The 26,742-nt window shown below is 37.8% G+C and overlaps 1 protein-coding gene across 4 annotated transcripts in view; it reads left to right on the forward strand.

The window, feature by feature from the left end:
• ERAP2 (endoplasmic reticulum aminopeptidase 2) overlaps nt 1-26,742 on the forward strand; it is a 58,233-nt gene that overhangs the window by 22,142 nt on the left and 9,349 nt on the right. For all 4 annotated transcript variants that reach the window (XM_004375042.3, XM_023730130.1, XM_023730131.1 and 1 more), the window contains 11 exons: nt 198-318; nt 4,620-4,774; nt 7,728-7,841; nt 8,828-8,959; nt 9,169-9,300; nt 14,164-14,232; nt 15,277-15,452; nt 18,339-18,418; nt 20,965-21,148; nt 25,141-25,297; nt 25,777-25,961. In XM_004375042.3, coding sequence (XP_004375099.1) covers nt 198-318; nt 4,620-4,774; nt 7,728-7,841; nt 8,828-8,959; nt 9,169-9,300; nt 14,164-14,232; nt 15,277-15,452; nt 18,339-18,418; nt 20,965-21,148; nt 25,141-25,297; nt 25,777-25,961 — 1,505 coding nt within the window. The remainder of the gene's footprint in view (nt 1-197; nt 319-4,619; nt 4,775-7,727; nt 7,842-8,827; nt 8,960-9,168; nt 9,301-14,163; nt 14,233-15,276; nt 15,453-18,338; nt 18,419-20,964; nt 21,149-25,140; nt 25,298-25,776; nt 25,962-26,742) is intronic.

The raw sequence follows: 26,742 nt of genomic DNA on the forward strand, positions 1-26,742 counted from the left end.
ATTGATAATTCTCAAGAATGCCTTTTGTTTTACTACTTTACAGAACCTCTTAGTCCCTATTGACAACATGCTTAATGGTATCTCAATATTTTCTTGAAAAATGAAGTCTGTCTTTCTTTGGGTGATGGTTGTCAGGAACGAAATTGTGCCAAGGAGTTGTTATTCAAAGGCCACTTCTTCTGATTCACATTTCCCAGGTGTCCATCTATGCATCCCCAGAAAAATGGAGTCAAACACATTATGCTTTGGACACATCACTGAAGCTGCTTGATTTTTATGAAAACTACTTTCATATCAGCTATCCATTACCAAAGCTGGGTAGGTTCAAATTCCACACCATTGCCTTTATTTTTGCTTATAGGACTTGCTTTGATTTCTTCCCTCTTTATATGTGATGGAAGGAGCACTGATGGCGCAGTGGTTAAGCGCTTGGCTGCTAACCGCAAGGTCAGTGGTTCAAATCACCAGCCGCTCCACAGAAGAAAGACGTGGTAGTCTGCTTCCGTAAAGATTACAGCTTTGGAAACCCTATGGAGCAGTTCTACTATCCTATAGGGGTGGTATGAGTTGAAATCAGCTCAACAGTAATTGTTTTTTTTTAAATATGTGATATAAATGAACACTGAAGAGGTTCAGTTAGTACAGGAAAGAGTAATTTCTTCCTCAGAGATGGTCCTTGAGTTTAGAAAATAAAGTGTGGATCATTTCGCTGTTCTCTTATCAAGTTTAATATTAATATATCTACATTGCATATTAGATTTAATTGGAAGAATTTTCTGGGGCAATCTCTATGCTATATTTATAGAAGACCGACAATCTTATAAAACTTACCAAAGGTTTACATAAGCAGAAAGCTGAAAACCGCCTCTCCATAGTTTATCTATATTGGCTGCTGAGGTTGTAAGATAAGACTGAGGTATAGATTTAAAAAAAAAAATAACAAGATTTGGAGGAAACGGATAGTCTGGATGTGGGAGTAGTATGTTTTTACAGGAGATGGTACTCATAGTCTAGCTTGGTTTTCATTTTCTATCTTAAAAAATCAAAGATGTGATTTTTATTATGCTGCAAAACATATAAAAACCATCACATAGATTAGTTTTTAGTTCTGACAGTGAAAAACGTTTTTTTCCTTTGGAACTTTGAGACATTCTCATTATATAATTCCTCCTTCCTCCCTACCCCCGTGTCCCACCAATAGTACAATCATCCAGTTTTCCTTACAGAGCTTTAAAGGGACCATCAAAACACATCTCCAGGGACTCATTCCTATAGTTCCTGAGTCTCAATGTATTATTACAGTGCAGGTTCTATATACCCATCAGTATAGATATATTGAGCTCAGTTTACCCATAATGTGCTGCTGCCCTCTAGGTCAAATGTCAAGGAAGGATCAATAACAGTCACCAATAATCTTATGTTGTTCCTGAAAAGTGCCCCCATGCCCTCAAAGACCATATGAAACATATTTTAAAACTAACTGAAAAGAATCATGCAGCTTAAGAAAAACAGAGCAGATAATAAGCACCTCTAATGGCTATGGGAAATAATCCAATTAATATAAAACCATCAACACAATTTAGAAAAGGAGTCATTCCCACAAATGAAGTGCTAATGAGTACTGATCTTTATTAGTGCTTTTTACCCACTAGAATTAACCAGCACTAACTCTAGACAATGTAATTGCAAGCCAAGTGACTTGTTTCATTTCAAACTTTAAAAAAATGATCTTCCTTTTTAGCCAAGCAGTATTTTCTTCCAAAATGACTTAGCAGAATGAAAAGGAGGAATTTCAAGACTAAATATCAGCCAGACATTTCCTGACCTACATGAAGTCGTTGGCAAAAATTGCTGTGACCTGGTACCTGATGATATCGAGGGAGCCTAATGATAAGATGACCAACTATGATATGGTATTTGTTATATGATGTACCTGAGTCGGATTCCCTTCAAGAAGACATAATTTCTGAAAGAGCTTGTTTTAACCTAAAACATGATACCTGCAGTGTGGATCTTATGGATCATACTATATATTAAGATATATAGATGTGTGTGTGTATATATATATAGGAAGACCTATAGGAAGACCCTTATAGATCATACTATTATTAAGATGTATATCTCTCTTTATAATTTTGTGATCTATAAGATCCTTCCTATAGATCTTCCTATATATGTGTGTGTATATATATACATACACATTATAAATTAATATACATTATACCTGAGTTGCTTAAACACTATTAGATATTACTTTTACCCCAAGACTTACTCAAGAGGTAAAGGAAACACTTGAAAATTCTTACTCTCAATTAAAATCACTATTGCAAACATTTATTAAATGAGACTTTGAAATCACAGCAGAAAAATAAGCTCTAGAAAGCAATTCTAAAGAAATAGGGAGGCCCCGACAAAGACACACGGCAATATTTTAAAAACTTTTAAAACAGTTTATGAGACTGGAGCAGCTGGGCTGTTTCTACACTCCTGAGAGAAGAAAGAAAAGGCCAGGCTTTACCTAGCTCTTTACTCGAAGTTGTAACAGCTGGAACGTTTCTTTTCAATAGTCACTCCCTATGTTGAGAACAAACGTACAATTGGCTTGTGAATGAAATATGTGTATATTAAAAATCTGACATTATGTGTAGCTACTTGGGGACAAACAGTTCATTCATCCATGACCTGTGATCTTTCTTTGGCAGTAGACACTATCATTCCCATCAGTGTTGATTTTTCTATTTTCTTTCTCCAAAATTGCATAATATTTGAATAGATCTATCTATATAGATAGATATATAGGTAGGTAGGTAGGTAGATAGATACACTTAGATAAATAGATTTTGCAAGTCTTACCAGACATCCATACAATATACCACTTTTCATTATGACAGGAAATTTTAAATGTGCTGAGTGATTGGTTCAAGGAATACTTTATAAATGCTGGCTTCTGAGTTATCATAGGCATGCTTGAATTTGGATCATATATTTAGCAGTAATATCTTGTCAAAAGCCACACAAGCCACACCTGAGACAACCTGAAAGCAGGGGAACTGACAATGTTTTTATCTGAACACAGGTCCTGTCCCTTTAAGAATCTGATAAGGGAGATGGACTTCCTCCCCAGGAAATGGACATAAGCATACAAAATATTGTGTCTAATTTTAAGGGATTCAGAGACTTTCCTAAGAAAAGTGCACAGGCTCTTTAGAAAACATTCACCTAGTTGGATGTAGGAAGACCCTGACATCAACTTAGCTCATTTGATGGAAGATTCTGGGAAGTGTGTCCTAGTAGTTGTATGAGCTGTGCTGAATCCGGCTCCTTGAGTATAGAGAACTATTTGTTTAGCTGATTAGTTGCTTCTAAAGGAGAAGAAGAAAATTAATGGGTTGGACAGGGAGAATTCCTTCAATCTCTGACCTATTTTTTTTTTTTTTTTTTGCTAACATAATAACAAGATATGGTTTTCTTTTCTTTTTTTATAGCATCATTCATCCTGAACTCCGAAAGTGGTAAAAAATAGTAATAACATATCTGCAAGAGGCAGTTCAGGGAATATCTGAAGTATGAAGTGGTCTTTTTATTTCCATAATGGTGGAAAGTAACTATTTCAATCAATGAATTCTATGTATCATGCCATAGAAAGGAAAATGAAATATTAAGACACATATACAGATTGTACATATAAGTTAATATACATTATACTTAAGTTGCTTAAAGTATGATTCTATTTCACTTTCTTAGGAGGTAGAAGAAATATCAGTGCTGAAAGGATATTTGCCTCCTCCCTAAAGTCGGAAAGAATTGATGCCCAGAGCTTTTCCTTGGAAGAATCCTTGCCAGTAACAGAAGCTATTTAATAAAAAAAAAATTACCATCAAGTCAATTCTGACTCATGGCAACACCATGAATTACAGAATAGAACTGTGCTCCATAGGGGTTTTTTTGGCTGTAACCTTTATGGAAACTGATTGAAAGTCCTCTCTCCCACAGAGCTAATGGGTGGGTTTGAACTGCCAATCTTTCAGTTAGCCAGTCGTAAACCACTTGCACCACCCATGCTCCTTACAGAGGGCATTATGTGATTGAAATATCAATGGAAGTGTTGACTATAGAGATTGCTCCTAAAAGATGATCTCCTCAAATTAAAATTCTGTATCTTTCTCTTTTTTTTTTCTAGAAATGAGTTCATTATATGTTCCCAAAATTTTGATGGCTCTTAAACACTTTAAAAATTGATAACTTTCATTTTTAAAAATTTTCAGTAGAACTAATATAAAATACCATGTGGGTGTTTTTAAATCATGTATTTTATTTTCTTAGCAGTAATGCATCCTAAGTATTTTCAGAGTTCAATACCATTAGTAAGAAAAAAAAAAAGGTTAAATATCAGTGTTACTCTATTTACAATCAAAACTGTATTGAAAGAATTTGTTCCACTTGATATGGGGTACTGATTATTTTCAGTCTAACTATGGGACACCGTGTCAGTGTTTAGATGTTCTGGATGTAGTCATAGAGTCTTCTGTATACTGAATGAAAGGATCGTAACATATTACGAGGGGGCAAATCCTACTTCTGGTGTGGAATCCACAATGATCAAGTGTGATTGTTCTTAGATCTGGTTGCCATTCCTGACTTTGGGCCTGGAGCCATGGAAAATTGGGGCCTTATCACATATAGAGAGACATCACTGCTCTTTGATCCCAAGACGTCTTCTGCTTCTGACAAACTGTGGGTCACCGAGGTCATAGCCCATGAACTAGCACACCAGGTACCCCACCTCATGACATTTTCTTAGTATCAGCCCCAAAGAGCATTATACAGAACCCCATCAATCTTCCTGAAACAACATAAAAATCACACCATTTACTTCTAGAGGGGACCTTAGGGATCATCAAATCTAACAGCAGTATGTCAATAGTTAAGGACTCAATCTCTAGACTATGGGATTCATACTGGAATTTTATCAAAAGAGAAGTAACTACTATGTATATTTATCCTTTAAAACCCTGCAAAGCAAAGCAGTGGTTCAAATGTCATTTGGTAAAGATGAGTAGGGCTATGCAGACATACAGAGCACAGAACTGGAAATCCTACAAAGATTTCTATTAAAAATATTTCTCCTTTTACCGTCTAGTTCCCTGCCATTCCAATTCAGGGCAAAATCAATCTCCCTTCAGTTGGAACCTGTGATTACGTGGCCATAATGAAGTACTTCAAGTTCAAGTACTCACAGGCTACTTGACCCTGGGCATGTTGCCTAACTTCTCTGACAATGGGTGTCCTCATCTATAAAATGAATTTAATATTAGTACCTGCTTCATAAAACTGTTCTGAGGATGACAGATAAGGGAAGTGCCTGTGCCTGTCATATAGTAAGCGCTTGATAAATGTTAGTTATTAATGGCAATGCAGTCAAGTGTTATAGGTACTATGGCTACTACTATCACTAGTACTAGTAGTATTAGTACTACCACTAGTACTACTAACACTCCTTGTAGGATAAGATTCCCAAGGGCCATCTCTCAACACTATATTACGTACAAATATGGAAGTGTAAAACTAAGTCTATAAGTATCAGAAACTGTTTCTATTCTCTCTGATTTCTGAAAATTCCTAGTAACTCAGCAAATTACTAAAAGCACGGGAAATTCTCTTTCACCATGTAGGCAAATATCATTCCATTGTAGAATCCAGTAAAATAGCTTTTTAAATATTTTTTTAAACTTTATCCTTTATTATTACCATAATCAAGTTTTTTTGAAAGCAACGAACTAAGTACCAATTACATAGGAGGCCATGCTCAGCGCTGAACTTTGAGAACGTATGGGCTGCTTCCTCTGGTTCAGAATCTCCCCCACTGGCCCATTTTAGGTGTTTTGATTATTAGTCATTGGGGGCTCTAAAGCACTTAACTGAGTCTGGGGATTCCTTATCTTTCTGCCCCATGTTTGTAGGGAAATGGTCTGAGAGCTTTGCCTTTGAGGCTCCACGCTTTGTCTGTGCATTCTTTTAATAGTTCCTCCTTTATGGAGACGCAGAGTCTCGGGCTGAAGCAGCAGACAGCATTTTTGCACTGACTGTTTTATCTTCCCACTGGTCTCCCTATGACTGTATCACTCCTCTGTGTAAAACCTTAGCAAGGATTCCCCATTGCCAACTGGGTGGGTCAGGGGTCGTTAGCATGGCATACAAGGCCCCCATGGCCCGATCCCTACCTATTTGTCCAGTCGCATCTCTTACCCACCCTAAGCTTTACCCATCCAGACTACCTGCCATTTTCTAAGCGTGCCAGTTTGTATCACCCTCTATACCTTTGCTCCTGTTGTCTGATCTGCCTAGAGCACAAACCACTCCCTGAGGACTACTTACAAGACTCAGGTAATGAATCATTTCTTAGCTCTCCTATACACCCTCTCAGCAGAACTGATTATTTCCTCCTGGAATTCCCTTTGTCCCTGGCCTAGACATTGGTGATAGCACCTGTAACACTTGACTGCATTTATTTGTCTACTGGTTGACCTCTGTCATTTGTATTGGGGCTGTGGCTGTATTATATCCATCTTTGTATTTCTAACATATGGCATGGGGCCAGGCATATAGTAGGTTTTCAATAGATATTTGTTGAATGAATGAATAAACCATTACCAACTGATCAAATAACCAACCCATACTTCTCATATTCACTATTTCTCAAACTGAGGAAATACTTTCCATCCCTTCTCACTATGCTCTTGGGAAGATTAGTGCCCACTTGCAAAATGATTTACAAGTCCCAAAAAAGCAATAGAGCTTAAACAGTTTCTAAAAGCCATAGACCTAGCATTTTTTGTTCTGTAACTATAACAAAAGCTCTTCTGAATCTTAGAATCTTGCTTAAGCTCCCTGTCGTTCTGGAGATCGCAGTTCTAAAATAGATATGCTAGATGCGTAGTATTGGGCATATGTGAAATTAATTAACTAATTAGTAAATAGATAAATAATATAAAAGTACATGAAAGAATAGTAATATATAAAAATATTTAATCTGTTACAAATTAAATGTAGACCAAAGGTAGGTCTCTATTTAGATTATCCTTATGCATCCTTTTTATCTTATTCATATGTTTTTTAGATCTCCGACCTTCATTCTCTTTAGTGGCCAACTTAATCCCTTGAAGTAAGTCAGGGCAGAGGTTAAATACCAAATTTGCTCATCAGTACTATTATGTAACAATCCGAGAGATCTAAATGAATTTTTATGATTTTCTTTAGTATCTGCTATTTAATATCAAAAGGGGACTTCACCAAGGACATTTTGGCTTATATTTATGTTCAAACCATAATAATAAATCAATTTTTATTTATTATTATGGCCTGAGGATAAATACAAAAATTAATAATAAATAAATAAAATTATTTATTATTAATTTTTCTTATTATGCAAAAAAGAAAAACTACCCTACAAAAGATTTCATTTTCTTCCTTTATACGAAACCTAATAGCTAGGAAATGTTGAGAGGATGGAATAGGAGTTGAAGAGTTAGGAGACTAGAGGCAGTAAGAACACAGTAGAAAGAGAAGAGAAGTGAAATGGTGATGGGGAAAATGAAAAGATGAAGAAACAAGTAAAAGAAAGTTATGCAAGAGAAAAGGGTAACAAAGAGAATCCTTTTTTTTCTTCTACAATTAATACTTTTTATATATTTTTTAACTTCTAATAAAACTGAAATTTTACCTCCTAGTGGTTTGGCAACCTGGTTACAATGGAGTGGTGGAATGATATTTGGCTCAATGAGGGTTTTGCAACATACATGGAGCTTATCTCTATTAATGCTACATATCCAGAACTACAGTTTGTAAGTTCACCGTTTTGTATATCATACTATACATCCTAAGAAATCATTAATTTATTGTTAAAATTTTTAGTCAATGCTAAAAAGAAAACAATATAGCATTATGTTTTTTGGACAAATAGTATTATGTTTGCTATATGAAAAAGATCATAAAACTGGATGAGACATTGAAGTTATAAAAAACAATCAATATAGAAGCCTCACTCAAAAGAGAGAGCAAGTTAGCGCAGATACACAGCTGTGTATATGGGGTGAGAAGAAAGACTATCACTGTCCATATACACTCACACAGTAATACCCATGACTGCTAGGTCCTGTGCAGAGTTCTTGGCTTGTAACCTGAATTGAGCATGACTGGAGTCACATTCTTCCAGAACTTTCAAAGGACCTGTTGGCTTCCCCAAAATGTATAAAGGGGTTTCTTAAAACATGTCTTTTTTTTTTTTTTTTCTTTTTTGAGCATAAAGGATCTGTACACTTCCCACATCCATCTATCGTGATTGTTAGAATGGTTAATCAGCTCTTTGGAGGAGACATTTGATCCAATATGGTATACACAGATATGGGGTCAAATTTAGGGTCTTTTTAATTGCTATGTGCTGACTAAGTTGTTTAATCCTGAAGCTTCATATACTCTCTCTTGCAAAATATGTATAATGCATCTCCCGTGCAGAAATTTTTAAAGGCTTGCAGGTGCTGGATGTAAGGTCTTGGCACATAGCAAGAGTCCCCTAAGTGGGAAGAATTACTTTTATTTCCAAGAGCTTAATACATGATAAACATTCAGGCAATTTCTGAGGGAATGTTGGATTTGTAACTTTATGAGGTAGAGAATTGGGAAAGGAAAATATATAAAGAGAAAAGAATATCTTGCAAGAAATATTGATTGAATCCTTATCTCTAAGGACAACTTATTAAACTTAGCATGTTTTCTATTGCTTTGAGAGTGTCTAACAGAAACTGAAGAACATTTTTTTCTCCCCTTTTAGGATGATTATTTTTTGAATGTATGTTTTGAAGCAATTGCAAAAGACACATTGAATTCATCCCGACCTATTTCCAATCCAGCGGAAACTCCTACTGAAGTACAGGAAATGTTTGATGTGGTTTCCTATAATAAGGTAGTAAATGCTGTATACAGGTGGAAGCTCTGCTTTCAGGAGATATATAATGAGATATGTAAAATCAACAGTTTAAGTTGTTGGTGCCAGATTACTGTTACCTTTAAATTTACTCTTCATTTTTCGGACATTACATACATTCAGCTTCCTTTGTAAATATATCATACTACCTTTTCCTTTATCTTTTTTTTTTTTTTCCTTTTCTTTAGGGAGCTTGTATTTTGAATATGCTCAAGGATTTTCTGACTGATGAGAAATTCCAGGAAGGAATAACTCACTACATAAGGAAGTTCAGTTACAGAAATGCTAAGAATGATGATTTGTGGGGAAGTCTGTCAAATGTAAGTCATATGTTAGGTTGAAAAGAACAGACTAACTACAAAGATTTTTAAATAGTTTTATTGTTAGCCAACTAATATTTATTGCACTTACCAGGCTGCTAAGGTCCACAGAAGGCAACACTTTTCTTTCTCCTCTGGCACCATGCTAGACCAGGATGCCATCACCACATACCGGAAGGACCACCAAAAACCAGTTGTCATCAAGTAGACTCCGACTCGTGGCTACCTTATGTGTTTCAAAGTAGAAATGTGCATAATAGGGTTTTCAATCACTGATTTTTCAGAAGTAGATCACCAGGCCTTTCTTCTGAGGCATTTTTGGGTAGACTCAAATCTCCAACCTTTTGGCTAACAGCCAAATGCATTAACCATTTGCACCACCGGGGACCCTGGAATGACCACAGGCATTCCCTGTTTGACCTCTCTGTCTTTGGTTTCCTGTCAGTGGTTAGTCCTGCATTTCTAACTTCCTTTGTTCCAACATCTTTAGTGACTTTGTATTTCATACCATATAACATGTATATTATAACATCTCTGCCCAAATTATAAGGTGAAGATTATCTGCTCAGCCTTATTCCCCAACATGTATGCTCTGTTGAGTGAAACTAATCTCTGCTTCATAAGAAGAAATCTTGTTCAATACCACCTTGTGCTTTTGTTTCTAGTACCCTTGCTACCTGAAATGCCCTTTCTTTTTTTCACCAACTCAAACCCTACCCATCTTTGGAGATCCACCAGAGATTTCACTTCCTCTTTATCAGACTGCTGCAGCCCTCACTGATTTGCCTGTCTGCTGAATGCCTAGAAGAGTACTTACATTCTGTTCCACACGTGATATTCTTGTTAATTGCGTGGGCTTCTAACTTGCTTAAGAGCAAGAATCATATCCTTTTTTTAGTGCCATGCACTAGCATAGTATTGATCCTCTAGTTGTGATAAATAGTTAATGATTGATTAAAGAACACATGGTCTCTTTGTCTTCAGGATTCATGTAGTATAATACGGAAGACAAAGCAGAAAACATGCAGTCAACTTAGAGGAGTCTGATAGATATTAAAATAGTAAAAAAAATTTCAACTGCAAAGAAAATAATCTTTCATAGAATTATTGGACTGTTTAGACTCATGCCTTTAGATAAAAGAGCCCCAAGCCATTGTAGCCAGAAGAGGTCCTTACTTCTTTACAAGCACATATGTCCCAGGGACGGTCATAATATTGCTCAACATTTGTACAGCGCTTTACAGTTTAAAAAGCACTTTCACGTGTGTTTGATTCTTTGCGTGCTTATAAAGCCTGGACCCAAATGGTCCAATTTAAGTGTGATTTTTCTGGTCAAAGAAACAAAGAATGGCAATCAAAAATTATTTCAAAGTAACTGAAATCTCTTACTTGCATTTCTTAAAAATCATGAAAGGAATCAAAATACAAAGTCCTTAGAAAAACTTATAAAAATCCTCTTTACTGTCCATTTCTATCATGCCCTGCAGGTGATCCAGACACTCAATCTCGCGATTCCTCCTAAACCTCTCAACACCTAGCCTCATGTTGCTTTTGTCCCTCATCCCTCTCCTTTGGTCTGTGTGTATTTGTGTGTATGTGTATGTGTGTGTGTGTTTGTGTGTAGATATCAATCTAGCCTCTCTCCAACAAAGAAGACTCTGTTTTTGGTGTACATGGTGAGGGTGAGGAGTAATTCAAGGGGAAATGTGGTCAGCAATTATAGGACTTTTTTTACATTTTATTGTGTTTTAGGTGAAAGTTTAGTTTTTCATTCAAAAATTTTATACACAAATTGTTTTGTGACGTTAGTTGCAATCCCTGCAATGTGTCAGCACTCCCCCCCTTTCCCTTTCCACCCTGGGTTCTCTGTGTCCATTCATCCAGTTTTAGCATCCCTTCCTGCCTTCTTGGCTTTGCTTTTGGGCAGGTGTTGCCCATTTGGTCTCATATACTTTATTGAACCAAGAGGCACGTCCTTCATGTGTGTTATGGTTTGTTTTATAGGTCTATCTAATCTTTGGCTGAAAGATGGGCTTCTGGAGTGGCTTCAGTTCTGAGTTAGCAGAATGTCTGAGGGCCATAGTCTCAGAGGTTCCTCCAGTCACTGTCAGACCAGGAAGTCTGGTCTTTTTTTGTGAATTTGAATTTTGTTCTACATTTTTCTCCCACTCTTCCTGGGACTGTCTATTGTGATCCCTTGTCAAAGTGGTCGTGGTGGTAGCCAGGCTCCATCTAGTTCTTCTGGGCTCAGGTTGGTGGAGGCTGTGGTTCATGTGGTCTCTTAGTCCTTTGGACTAATATTTTCCTTATGTTTTTGGTTTTCTTCATTCTTCTTTGCTCTGAATGCTCTGGGACCAATAGATGTATCTTAGACAGCTGCTCACAAGCTTTTAAGACCCCAGATGCTACTCACCAAAGTAGGCTGTGGAACATTTTCTTTATGAATTATGTTATGCCAGTTGACCTAGATGTACCCTGAGACCATGGTCCCCAGCCCTCAACCCCAGTAACTCAGTCCCTCAAGGTGTTTGGGTGTATCTAGGAAGCTTCCATGACTGCCTTGGTCAAGTCATGCTGACTTCCCCTATATTGTGTGTTGTCTTTCCCTTCATTGAAGTTAACACTTGTCTACTATCTAGTTAGTGATTTCTCCTACCCACACTTCTCTTCCCTCATAACCATCAAAGATTGTTTTTTCTGTGTGTAAACCTTTTCTTGGGTTTTTATAATAGTGGTCTCATACAGTATTTGTTACAGGAGTCTTTTAGGCTATCTGAGGAGGAAATGAAACTATCAACACTCCTATGTTAATTTTTGTCACATCATGCTTATAACTATCTCAAGAAGATAAGGTGGGCATCCTGGCTTGTCTTGGTTTCCTAGTGTGGCTATATCAGAAGTACCACAAGTAATTGGTTTTAAAGAACAGAAATTTCTTTTCTCACAGTTCTGAAGGCTAAAAGTCCAAATCAGGATCTTGGCCATGCTGATTCCTTCTTTGAGCCTCTCGCCCAGCTACTGGTGTGTGCAGGTGATCCTTAGTTCCTTTACTTGTAGACGATTCTCACATGTCATCTGTCTTCCCTTATGTGTGTGTGTCTCTGTCTCTGTGTCTAATCTGTTCTTTTTATAAATCAAAAGTGATTAGATTTAGAACCCACCCTACTCAGTGTGATCTGATTAACATAACAAAGAAACCCCTATTTTTAAACAGGATTACATCCACAAGTATAGAGGTTAGGATTCCAATACATATTTTGTTGTTGTTAGGTGCCATCGAGTCTATTTCAACTCATAGCAACTCCATGCGACAGAGTAGAAGTGCTCCCACGGGTTTTCTTGGCTGTAATTTTTATGGAAGCAGATTGCCAGATCTTTCTCCTGTGGAGTTGCTAGGTGGTTTCAAACCACCACCCTTTCAGTTAGCAGCCAAGCACTTAACTATTTTCACCAACAGGGCTCCTTTAATACATGTTTTGGTAGAAATATGTTCCCATTTTACAGATGGGAACACTAAGATTAAGGGACATTGATTTGCCCAAGGTCATGTACCACGTCAGTGCTTAAAATCCATCTTCTGACTTGTATTCATTCTTTCAGTTACATCACAGCTGCTTCCTGGTTATCAAGAAAGTCTCCCGTTTAGGTCCGGGAGTCTAGCTGATTCCCTTCTGATACCCAATGACGCCATGATATAAAAACAATAAATTCCTGCAAATACGTTACTCATCATTGTGTCACATAAAGTCAACTCTAATACATGACAATAGCAACTTGGGAATTAAAAGAATTCTGTGTTGTTATTTTTCATAAGTCTATTTTATAGCACTTGAGAGACTCTCTATTTCACTATTTTTCTGTTTAAAGTTCCCCTTATAGCATTAACTCCTGGTTATTCAAGGGTAGATTGCCAAATTAGTGATTTTCTTGAGTATCATTTCAATTCCATTCACTTCAAAATTTATTGTGTACCCACTAAATGCTACTGTGGTAGTCATTGTGGGACTGTTCAGGTAAGTAAAGGTGTTTTCCCCACTGCAAAAGAACTCTGATCATATTTGATAGAAAAAAGTTAACATTAGACAGACTTGTATAAATGCTGAATACGGGCCCAAGTAATATGCACAATATTACCCAGGGGTAAGGGAAGAAATGAAAGGAAAATTCAACACTTTTACAAATTGACTGAAAATTCAAAAAAGGCTATTCCAACACATTGAACTTCTTTAGAAGTTAAATATATGTATTTCTTTAACAAGAGAAATTTTTGTAACCCTGAGAGTACAGCCCCCGGACACCCCTTTAGCTCAGTGTTGAAGTCACTCCCGAAGTTCACAGTTCAGCCAGGGATTGGACAGCCCCATAAAACGAAATGGGACTAATGAGGTACAGAAGTCCAGGGACAAGGACTAGAAGGCAGAAGGGGACAGGAAAGCTGGTGATGGGGAACCCAAGGTTGAGTAAGGACAGTGTTGACATGTAATGGGGTTGTTAACCATTGTCATAGGGCAACATGTGTACTGTTTAATGAGAAACTATTTTGTTCTGTAAACCAACGTCATAAAACAAGATGTGTACTGACTGTTAAATGAGAAAATATTTGTTCTGTAAACCTTCACCTAAAGTACATTAAAAAAAATTATTTTTTTCAACCAAAAAAAGAGAAATTTTTGTGTATTTCCATCCTATGGTCACTGCAAAGATGCTTTTTTTTTTTTTTTTTTCATTTTCACTGTGTCTTGATGAATTAAATTTTACATTTTCACATAGCTATATTAATAAGTATTTGCATTCGTGTGTAATATGCATTTTCAGCCAACTCTCAGTGCCCAAATGACAGTCTTCTTTATTCTTGTTTTATAGAGTTGTTTAGAAGGTGATTTTATATCTGGTGGATTTTGCTATTCCAATTCCAAGATGACAAGTAACACAGTAAGTACAAAGAGAGCTACAGAGCAGAAGAGATCAGGTGCATCTTTCTGACCTGGAGTGAGAATAATAGAGTAGCCCACTTCTCCCTTTAAAATAACTGGAGAGGAAAAATGACTCCATGATTTTCCTTAAAACAAACCTAACTGAAGAAGGAATGTTCAAGCCATACAGAGGGATGATGCTGTTACTACTATTTTTTTTTTTTTTTTTTTTGCTATTATAATTAAGCTTCTCCACAACCCTACTGCTAGCTGAAAGTGTCTCAGCTTAAAATTCTTTTTTGAGTGGCTACTGCTGCATTTGGCATTCCCCTAGGCTCTGAAAAAATGCCACACCAAGTATATTGTTGGGTTTGGAAGTAGAGTGTATGACTTTCTTGTTTCTGCTTACCTCAGGAGAGTTACTGAATTACTGTAGAGGGAGAAAGAAAGTCATAATGAAAAAACGGCCAACTCTTGGAAAGAGTCATGATAATTCCCCAAGTTGTTGCTGTAGTTAGTTGTCGCAGAGTCGATTCTGACTCGTGGCGACCCCATGTAATGGTTTGTAAAGGAAGATTCAAATCTATCCAGTGACCGCAAATCTATTTTAGAAGCTAAGAAGCTAGAGGTTTTGTTCTCTGCTCAATACACCTCTACTGATGTAATATTGTCCCATTGGAATATTTACAGCTTCTCTAAAGGCAGACATTTCACTCCTTAACCATCTTCTAGATTCCACCAATACTGTAGTAAATGAAGGGTTTTCTTTGGGGAAGGGAGGGGGAGCAGGAGGAAGGCTTCAGTCTCAGCCGCTCCCCTTATCTTCCTCTTTGGCTTTTCCTGCCCCGTCTTAATCTCCAGCTCCCACGCGTGTTCCTCATTCAGGCAATTTGCGGAGAGCAGCCCCAGACGTTAAAGTAGCCCAGCCAAATGAATCCATCTGCTCCTGCCCCCATTGCCCTCCCCTGAGATTCAAGTCAGAGCCCTCTCAGGGAGGTTGAGTTTCTGAACTCTTTGGATTCTCGTTTCTCCCTTTAGTTATCAAAATCACTTGTGATTTCAGCTCAGCTTTCTGCAGAAGAATGTGGAAATCAACGAGATGATGAATACATGGACTCTCCAGAAAGGAATCCCGCTCGTGGTGGTTAAACAAGAAGGGCGTTCACTGAGACTACACCAGGAGCTTTTCCTGAAGGGAGTTTTCAGAGAGGACCCTGAATGGGGGACTCTGCAGGAAAGGTGGCTAATTTTCTTTCTTCTTCTGGTCCAGTTTACCTCATCTTGGTTTGCTCACTATTATTTCGTTAGCTTCTTTCAGCTGCTCTGGCAACTTTGTGGAAAGCTATTCCTACATAGGAATCAAAGGCCTAAACCAGCCTTGGTAACAAATTTAAAGAGCTTCAGGTGGCCCAGACTGCCTTTTTCAGCAGCCCTGTTCCTAATAATTCCATGTTCCGATGCAGAGGGTGATCAGTTATATTTCTATTATACCCTGACTTTTAAATAGACTCTTCAGTGCTAGATTTCTGGACACTGATAAATTGTGTGACTGGCTGATACCTAGGAAGCATTATGGCAGCTAGACATCTTACCAGAGAAAAGATACTCCCTATGTGATAAATTCGATGCTAAGACTTCCTGTTGCCTTTTGTTTTCAGTAATAGACTATAAAATGCAATATCTTAAAACATATGATGTTCTTGGTAGTAATGAAAGCAAATCCAATTAACCACACAGTCATCTCATTCACCAGGCTATCATGAGAAATCTTAGTAAAGGCTTTACTGAAATAAAAATACTGTCCACATTTCTCTGCTCAATTAGCCCTATTAATGTGATAAATGAGGTTTATTTAAAATGAAATTATCCAAGTAAACCTATGCTGGTTCTTATGATTATTGTTTCTTTTTTCTAAGGTGTTTTAATAATAAATTCTATAATTTTTTTGAGAATCAAAAGCCAATGCGAAGTCTTTAACACATAGAATATACGATTTTCCTTTTTTGTTTTGTCAGTTGCGTGCTCCCAATCCAACAGCAATTCTTATCCCACTTCTGTATGTGCACATCCTTCTAAAGTCTAAACGTCAAAGAGCTTAGACAATTTGTAGCTTGGCAACAGAGCCTGGAAAAATTAATGTTTGATTCATTCTTGGAAACACAGGACTCACAATTTTGGAACCTGTCACAAGTAATGAGAGAGTTCAAAACTGTGGACGGCCCTGAATAATAAATATCTACTACAGTGATCTGTACTTTTCCTCTGTCTGGGCAGTATCTAGACAACTCACAAGATTATTACCCTCTGATTCAGGGCTATCTCATGAAGTGCTACTCTCTCTCTACCTCCAAATATGTTTATATAGAAAAATCCCTTTCCTTCTAGAGTCAAGATCCACCCACAAATTCCAAACCATTAAGACTTGGCAATGTGCATATGTCGACTTTTACATTTTTGTAGAAATATTTCAAGTTTGCTTTGTTAATTACCCGTCCTTTGTGGATTAGCATGTAGATTATTCCTTCTGTCCCTTTACTGGAGCATGTCAGTGTATGTTATTCCTTTATTGTTTTATATTTTTCTGAGGAATAATGGATACTTTCTTAGTTGCTCTTCTGTTTTACACTTGTTGATATTATCAAGCACATGATTTCACATGGGCAGGATTACTATAGCTAATATGGATAGAGGAAATGGATTCTAGAGACTGTTAGAAAATTAGACCAAAAAATAGCAAACTTCCAAGGTCATGGAAGCTCCATAGACATATCCAAACTCCCTGAGAGACTGAGTTGCTGGACTGAGGGCTATGGGGACCATGGTCTCAGGAAACATCTAGCTCAATTGGCATAACATAGTTTATAAAGAAAATGTTCTACATTCTACTTTGGTGAGTAGTGTCTGGGGTCTTAAAAGTTTGTGAGCAGCCATCTAAGATACTCCACTGGTCTCACCCCATCGGGAGAAGGGAGAATGAAGAATACCAAAGACACAAGGGAAAGATTAGTCCAAAGGATTAATGGAGCAAAACTACCACAGCTTCCACCAGACTGAGTACAGCACAACTAGTTGGTGCCCGGCTACCACCATTGACTGCTCTGACAGGGATCACAATAGAGTGTCCCGGACAGAGCTGGAGAAAAATGTAGAACAAAATTCTAACTCACAAAAAAAGACCAGACTTACTGGCCTGACAGAGACTGGAGAAACCCCGAGAGTATGGCCCCTGGACACCCTTTTAGCTTAGTAATGAAGTCACTCCTGAGGTTCACCCTTCAGCTGAAGATTAGCCAGGCCCATAAAACAAAAGGAGACTAAAGGGGCACACCAGCCCAGGGGCAAGGACTAGAAGGCAGGAGGGGACAGGAAAGCTGGTAATGGGAAACCCAAGGTCAAGAAGGGAGACTGTTGACATGTCTTGGGGTTGGTAACCAATGTCACAAAACAGTATGTCTACTAATTGTTTAATGCGAAGCTAGTTTGTTCTGTAAACCTTCATCTAAAGTATAATAAAAGAAGAAAATAGCCAATTCCTGATATTTCAATAATAGGGCTACTGAAAAGTAACTGAAGCTTTTTCTTCCAATCCATTCTACTTTTCTGCTCTCTGGACTTGGCTCTCCTGCTGACCACTTGCTTGCAGTCACTTAGCAGTTGGGTGTTGTATGTGGGTTGCCTTGTTGAACAAAAGGATAAGTGAAAAGTCACACTGAAGTAAGTTCTTTACCTCCTAAGGCTTTTCCTACAGCTTTGGTTTGGTTATTTCAATTAACATCAGGCTGTCATTTGGAGTTTTTGCATAGGTGAAAGGAAGACTGGATTTTTTTTTTTCTCTAACTTAGAAGAAAACAAACAGAAGAACTTGCTGTGGTATAGGATTTGGACAGCAAAAGGCATAGGTATTTGTGACAGAGTTCAAGTAGGTACATATTGTTGTACCTTCATAATTATCTTGGAAGAAGTATTTGCTGAGATTTTAGTCCAAGGATATACTAGCCTTAAAAAATTTTAAGGCCACTGATAGTGTAAAGGATGTGTGATTAAGTGCTTTTTAGAGTCTGAGTCTAATAATGTGAAAGTCGAAATAGCCATTTCATATGTAATGATCTTTACTTTCTAACATAGGTACCTTTGGCAAATCCCACTGACATACTCCACGAGTTCTTCTAATATGATTCACAGACATGTTCTAAAATCAAAGAGAGGTAATGAACTAATTAGCCAAATAGATGTTTTAATGCTAAAATTAAACATGTTTTGAGCTATTTGAAAGAAAGATACTATAAGTAAAGCTAATAAAAGATTTATGTCTGGGGAAGTTCTCACTTGTCCATATATTACCAACAGAAGCCTTCAGCTAGAAGTCTGAATTATTTTCCATTCACTGGGATGTTCTCTTATGCTTTTAACATTTAAAGATAGATTTGTATTTATATTAAGAAATGATAGAATCCCATTTTATGTCCTATGATACCTACTAATCCAGCTCTTATGCCATGAGGCAAAAATATATAATGGAAAAAAGCATATACTTTGGAATCAATCGGTCTTGGGTTCAAATCCCTACTTTGTCACCTATTAGATATGTGACCTTAAAAAAAAAATTAATGTCTCCTGAAGCTTCAGTTTTCTCATCTTGTTTTAAATAGAGACAAGGCCTCACAGAGTTGTTGAGAGAATATTACAATGTAATTGTACCACCTAATATACTGCCTATCATGTAAAAAAATATATAATATAATTTTAATTTCTCCTCTAAGCACTGCACTAAAATTTGAGAGGGCTTCCATCATAAAGTCGTGTTCAACCTGTAATCCTTATTTCACCCAAAATAAGGACTGGACGAATAGATCACCTATTTAAATGACCGGTTTGACCATTTCAGGAGGTACCATATGAGTAGGAACCAATGGTACTGAAGGAAGAAGTCCAAGCTGCACTGAAGACATTGGCAAAAAAACAAAGCTCCAGGAATTGACAGAATACCAATTGAAATGTTTTAACAAATGGATGCGGCACTGGAAGTACTCACTCGTCTCTGCCAAGAAATTTGGAAGACCACTACCTGGCCAACTGACTGGAAGAGATCCATATTTATGCCTATTCCCAAGAAAGTTGATCCCACTGAATGCGGAAATTATCTAACAATATCATTAATATCACACGCAAGTAAAATTTTGCCGAAGATCATTCAAAAGCGGCTACAGCAGTATACCAACAAGGAACTTCCAGAAACTCAAGCCAGTTTCAGAAGAGGACACGGAACCATGGATATCATTGCTGATGTCAGATGGATCCTGGCTGAAAGCAAAGAATACCAGAACGATGTTTACCTGTGCTTTATTGACTATGCAAAGACATTTGATTGTGTGGATCATAACAAATTATGGATAACATTGCAAAGAATGGGAATTCCAGAACACTTAATTGTGCTCATGAGGAACCTGTACATAGATCAAGAGGCAGTCGTTCAAACAGAACATGGGGCTACTGCATGGTTTAAAGTCAGGAAAGGTGTGCGTCAGGGTTGTATCCTTTCACCATACCTATTCAATCTATATGCTGAGCAGATAATCCGAGAAGCTGGATTATATGAAGAAGAATGGGGCATCAGGATTGGAGGAAGACTCATTAACAACCTTTGATACGCAGATGACACAACCTTGCTTGCTGAAAGTGAAGAGGACTTGAAGCACTTACTGATAAGGATCAAAGACCACAGCATTCAGTATGGATTACATCTCAACATAAAGAAAACAAAAATCCTTACAACCAGACCAGTAAGCAACATTATGATAGACGGGGAAAAGATTGAAGTTGTCAAGGATTTCATTTTACTTGGATCCACAATCAACACCTATCAAAAGATGCATTGCACTGAGCAAATCTGCTGCTAAAGACCTCTTTAAAGTGCTGAAAAGTAAAGACATCACCTTGATGACTAAGGTATGCCTGACTCAAGTCATGGTGTTTTCAGTTGCCTCATACGCATGTGAAAATGGGACGGTGAATAAGGAAGACTGAAGAAGAATTGATGCCTTTGAATTGTGGTGTTGAAGATTATTGAGTATACCATGGACTGCCAAAAGAAAGAACAAATATGTCTTGGAAGAATTATAATCAGAAAGCTCCTTAGAAGCAAGGATGATGAGACTACATCTCACAGACCCTGGACATGTTGTCAGGAAGGATCGGTCCCTGGAGAAGGACATCATGCTTGGTAAAGTAGAAGGTCAGAGAAAAAGAGGAAGACCCTCAGTGAGATGGATTGACACAGTGGCTGCAACAATGGACTTAAGCATACAATGATCGTGAGGATGGCGCAGGACCAGGCAACGTTTCATTCCATGTACATAGGGTCGCTATGAGTTGGAACCAACTCAATGGCATCTAACAACAACAGCAGCAACTAAACCTTGAGACAAGAGCATGAGTAAATTAAGCCAAATTCCAGTCTTGCTGAGATCGGCTAGTTAACCGAGTCCTTGCATACCTCTTGAACCTGCATAGACTGCTTTTTTGAGAACAAGTTCAGCAGTCCTTTCCCTATGAATTAATTTATTTTTCAAGTTAGGACCATCTTCCCCAAAGAGACCGTCCAGCGGAGTATGAAAATTATTATTGTTATGATGCTTCCAAAACTTTGTTTTTCCATTGACTTATTAGTAATAGTATGGAAACTAATATTTTTGGAGATGTACCTGGTGTGCGTGTTGATAATGAAATGTCTATGCCAATTTCCTCCTCTTAGATACTCTGGAATTACCGGAAAAGACCAGTTGGTTGAAATTCAATGTGGACTCAAATGGCTATTACATCGTTCATTATGAGGGGCATGGCTGGGACCACCTCATTACACAGTTGAATCAGAACCACACACTTCTCAGACCTAAGGACAGAGTAGGTCTAATTCATGATGCATTTCAGCTGGTTAGGTAAGTAATGCAGCATTTCATCTGATTTCACAGGAAATAACGGATCCGTTAGTGGCTATGCCAGATTTCAGAATCAAATGTTCAGTGTTGATCATTCATAAGATATGGATCTTAATAGATGTCAAATGCTGGTCACCATAGGCCAAAGCCTGCCTACTGATGTATTTTGACCCACACAGTGTCTATAAATTTGACCCAACATTTATGAATGTGGAAAATTTACTTGACTTCTGGAATCTCTTTAAAATGAGAAGATTTGGCAGCATTCCCACAGGACAACCATAGGGAGAGTGCAGTGACAGATCTCCTTTTAGGTCATGCCTGCATTCTCCCATGTGCCAAAGTTCCAAACCACACACAATGGCCTATTTTAATCACCTAGGGTAGACCCTTGAAGCATTTGAGCTTTTGAACCCTGATTTAGAATTTATTTATGCCTCTAGCTGACTGTTACACCAAATACCTGTGTAGTCTGCTGGACAAGGAGTAGTTGAGTTGTCATCCTAGTGCACAATCCATTCATTATTTTATGTACATTGGAGAAACCAATAAGAAATTGATAGGAAAATGGGGAAAGAATTGGCTGCTTATGTTTATTCCACCCTAGACTTTCTTGGAAAGACAAAGTGCTTTCTTTTCCACTTATCATCAGCAGAATAATATGAAGAATAAATCAGGTCACAAGATCTCCAATGGGAAAAAAAATCAGGAGCCAGGTGGATATCTTGTAAGCTTTCCTATTCCGAGAGTTCCTGGAATGTATTCGCTTTATTCAGTGTGACATATTATTTCCTTTCAGATGCTTATTTAGGTCAAATTGAGTGAAAGTAACCAACAGGACATCTCTCAGGCAAAGCTTCTTCATACAACAGAACTCCCTAGTAAGAAAAATGCTAAATCTTCATTCCCATAGGTCTCAGGAGCATCACGGTAGCACAGAACATTGCAGATCAGGATTAGGAAAAACAATGTCCTACCTATGAGTGGATGCATAACGGGCTAGCTAAAAAGCAGGCTATTATTAGTTGAAAGTTTGTCTGTTCAAAGGAGAAGATCTGAGCAGATCCTGAGAAGGTAGATTAAAAATGTAAGAGTAGGGAGAATGAAGAATATTGACAACTCAGCAAATTAAAGCTAATCTATGTAATTTGAAAGTCTTTTTTTTTTTTTTTTTTTGTTCTTTCCAGTGTACAAATGTATGGGCAGTCTAAATTTATCAGAAGGAACCCTACAATTATTGATGCATCAGTGGAAAACTAATCTTTTTGTTATTAGACAGACAGGTTAATGTGGTGTAACAGTACAGGTGTTGGATTAAAACAGAGTTTGAGTTCAAGTACTACCTCTCCACTTATTAATTGTTTCAGCCTGGGCAAGTTATTTAACCTTTGTAAGCCTAAATTTTCTAGTCTTTGAAACTTTTCTAATATTTAAAACCCCAGTAACAATAATGTCTAACACACAGAGTTGTTTTGAGAATTGCATACGATAATGTAGATAAGGCAGTATGTACAGTACCTGCTCAATAAATGTTAACAGTTAGCCTTAGTAGTATTATCTAATAGAAATTACTTAAAAGATCATGTGTTGATCAGAATGATGAGATAGCAACACAGAAAAGTGCACATTTTAAACAACCTGAAGTTGAAAAAAAGCAAAATAGAAGTTTGTAAATTATTATGTTTGCAACTACGTAAGTGAAGAAAAGGGGACAGGGAGACCAGAAGGAAATACTCCAAAATGCTATTAGTGAATGTATGTAGCCACCCCATGTGACGGAGCAGAACTACCCCATGTGACGGAGCAGAACTGCCCCATAGGGTTTTCTAGGTCATAGTCTTTAACAGAGCAGGTCCCCAGGACTTTCTCCCAGGGAGCCGCTGGGGGGGTGGTTCAAACCACCAACCTTTCTGTTAGCAGCTGAGCACGTAACTGTTGCACCACCAGGGCTCCTTTTTAGTGAGTCCATTAAAAAACAAAACAAAACAGAACCCACTGCCGTTGAGTAGATTGCTAATAGCAACTATATAGGACAGAGTAGAACTGCTCTATATGGCTTCCAAGGCTGTAATCTTTATGGAAGTAAACTGCCATATCTTTCTCCTTTGAGCTGCTGGTGGGTTCAAACTGCTGATCTTTCAGTTAGCAGCCAAGTGCTTAACCATTGGGCCGCCAGGGCTCCTTCAGTGAATGTATAGATTAGTAAAATTATGAGTGTCTTTCTTCCCCCTGTTCTCTAGTTTCCAGTTGTTTTGTGATTTGCTTATATTTGTTTATATCACTTTTATAATGAAAAGAGATATTAAAAGGTGGCACAGTGGTTAAGAGCTATGGCTGCTAACCAAAAGGTCAGCAGTTCAAATCCACCAGCCATTCCTTGGAGACCCTATGGGGCAGTTCTACTCTATCCTATAGGGTCGCCATGAGTCAGAATCGACTCAACAGCATCGGGTTTGGTTTGTTTGGTTTTTGAATAAATATTCCGATTAAAACAAAGAACGGTGAGCAAATATAAAAGTAAAGGCTTCTAATAATGGTGTTTGTTTTAGTAACAAATAAATTAGTTTGGACTGAGAAGAAAATCAGCCTTAGTATAAAGTAATTTTTATATGTTAAACATTATTTTTAAAATTGTGACCCTAGAATATAATACTTTTTCTCCCTGTTGCTGCTGCCCTAAGGTATCAACTGTGCTGTAGATTATGATACTTACACACATAAGAAGGAACAGTGATGACATTTTGTGGAGTTGGTTTCTTAAAATATACAGCAGTCCATAGAATCATAGAGCATATGGTCCAGCCCTCTGTCTTCAGATGAATTTCTTGGAAATTTCCCCATAATTCTGTTCTAAAGTAATAATGTCACTATGATTGAGAAGAGTAAAATCACAACAAAAGTTGATTATTTTTCATCTCACTTCTTTCTAGTTTCAGTTCCCTCTTCTTAGATAAGAATTTAAAATTTAAAAAAATGCAAAGGAGGTAGAGCATTATGTTCATGAAAAATTCAACAGAGGTATCCTTTGTTCTATAATCTGTTTTCGAGTCACATGGTTGTGCTTAGTCCGGATGCTCACAAGCACGGCTTATAGACCCTGTGCGGACACGCACCTCTCAGAAAAACATGTAAGAACCTCTCTACAAAAAGGGCAATATCATGGTTTATTTTATCTACAGCAGAGACGCTAGCAGAATAATAGTTCTGTAGTTTGTTCTTCTCATTACAAGAAAATAGAGAGAAGGCATATAACTTTAGAATCTAAACAAGATGGAAATACTTATTTTTGTCCTGCTCACAATGATTGTTGTTTCTCTGTTAGGCTCTAAGAGGGACATCAAAGTAAAGAGAAAAAGGACACAAAGAAAAGACATAGCACCAGTCCTTAAAGTTCCCAATTTATTAGAGAAACAATTCAAACACACAAATGAATCAGAGAATGATACAATATATTAAAACTTAAATATTAACTTGTTGAAACTCACTGCCGTCGAGTCGATTCCGACTCATAGTGACCCTATAGGACAGGGTAGAACTATCCCATAGGTTTCCAAGGAGTGACTGGTGGATTTGAACTGCTGACCTCTTGGTTAGCAGCCGAGCTCTTAACCACTGGGCCATCAGGGCTCCACTTTTAATATTACTTGGTGCTAAATATTAATATTACCCAATATTGATTTTATTTATTAAGCACCTACTATGTGCCAGGCATTATTCTACGTGCTTTACATATATTAACTCATTTAATCCTCACAACAAGCCTAGGAAGAAGATACCATTATTATCCCTATGACAGAGGGGAGGCAATTGATCCCAGAGAGGTTAGGTGATTCGCCCAAGATCACACAGCTAGTCGGTGACAGAGCAAGGATTTGAACCAAATGATCTGGTTATAATAAACTGCTTCTGAAATTGCTCTCTACTTCATATGTGCTTTAATACTAAGAGCTGTAAGATATTCATGAACTGTTGGTGTTTGTTTTATACCTCAGTGCAGGAAGATTGACCCTCGACAAAGCCCTGGACCTGACTCGCTATCTCCAACATGAAACAAGCAGTCCTGCACTCCTCAAAGGTCTAGGACACTTAGAATTGTTATACCACATGATGGATGGAAGGAATATCTCAGATGTCACTGAAAACCTCAAGGTTTGTGTTACTTTCAGAATATTCATTAAGTAAATACGCAGTGCCTGGAGGATGGTCGAGGCTCTGTACTGTGTGAACTCCTTGATGTTAAATCATGAAGAAGCTGTAGAGACTGGCTGATGGCAGTCAATAGCACAGCACCTAATAGTTTAATACCCTCTTTTCTTGTCATCACCATCCTAAGAGTTAGGTACCAGGATCATAAGTGGAAGATTCCTCTCAAAGGTGATTTTTATCTTACATCAATTGATATTCCCCTCACAGATAGAAAATTAAATCATATTTTTAATGTAGAATCTCCTTCTTAGGTGTGATGGGTGGAAGCCAGAAAAAGAGGGAAGAGATATGAAGATAAGTAGTTCTGTGTTTGGGAAAGTTTCATGCAGATAGTTTAGATTTGGGTCCTTTAAATTGGTGAGTAAGAACTGTGTTAAAAACTAAATTTAGCCTCTCAGTAAACCATCTTGTGCTTTCCGCAGCATTACATTCTCCGGTATTTTAAGGCAATGATTGACAAGCAAAGCTGGAGTGACGAGGGCTCGATCTTTGACAGGCTGCTTCGCTCAGCTCTCTTGAAGTTGGCCTGTGATCTGAACCATCCTCCCTGCACCCAGAAGGCAGCTGAACTCTTCTCTCGGTGGATGGAGTCCAGTGGAAAACTAAAGTAGATCTTGACTTCTTTTCTTATTCTTTGTTCCTTTCACTTTGATGTAAAAGCCATTGATCAAGCAAGACATTAGATTTAAAACTTTTACTGAGGATAGAAGAAAAAATGTACTGGGAATTACATGCTCATTTCATGCTCACACATAGTAAGCGCTCAGTATGTTTTGTGAGAAGTGAAATTTCATTCCCTGTGGGGAGAGTTAGTAAACATTGACATGGTAACAGAAAGATAGCCAGGGGTGAAACAGGGGGAGCCCTATCTCCAAAAGTGATGCTCCTCAAAGATAAAAAGATATTAGAGGAAGCAATGTGAAATTACCAAACCAAACCAAACTCACTGCCGACGAGTCGGTTCCGACTCATAGAGACCCTATAGGACAGAGTAGAACTTCCCCATAGGGGTTCCAAGGCTGTAATCTTTACAGAAGTAGACTGTCACATCTTTCTCCTGGGAGCAGCTGATGGGTTCGAACCTCCAACCTTTTGGTTAGCAGCCTAATGCTTTAACCACTCTGCCACCGGGGCTCCTACCATGGAGATTACATGTAGTTAAATCACCAGTGATCTATTTATGAAACTTGCTGAAAAGCTAATTAAGGGAGTGCCTTTTTTTTTTAGTGTGTTTGCTCCCGCATCAACCAATACCACAGGCCAAACCTTGGCCCCAGGTTGTCACTTGCCTTCACCTTTGATGGGAAACTAATCATTTCAGCATCTAAAGCATGTGCATGGTGGCAAAGACTGATTGTAGTGGTGACTATAATCAGGAAGATCCCCAG

The sequence above is a fragment of the Trichechus manatus genome, unplaced genomic scaffold, assembly GCF_000243295.1.
Source record: "Trichechus manatus latirostris isolate Lorelei unplaced genomic scaffold, TriManLat1.0 scaffold00032, whole genome shotgun sequence".
NCBI classification, from domain to species: domain Eukaryota; kingdom Metazoa; phylum Chordata; class Mammalia; order Sirenia; family Trichechidae; genus Trichechus; species Trichechus manatus.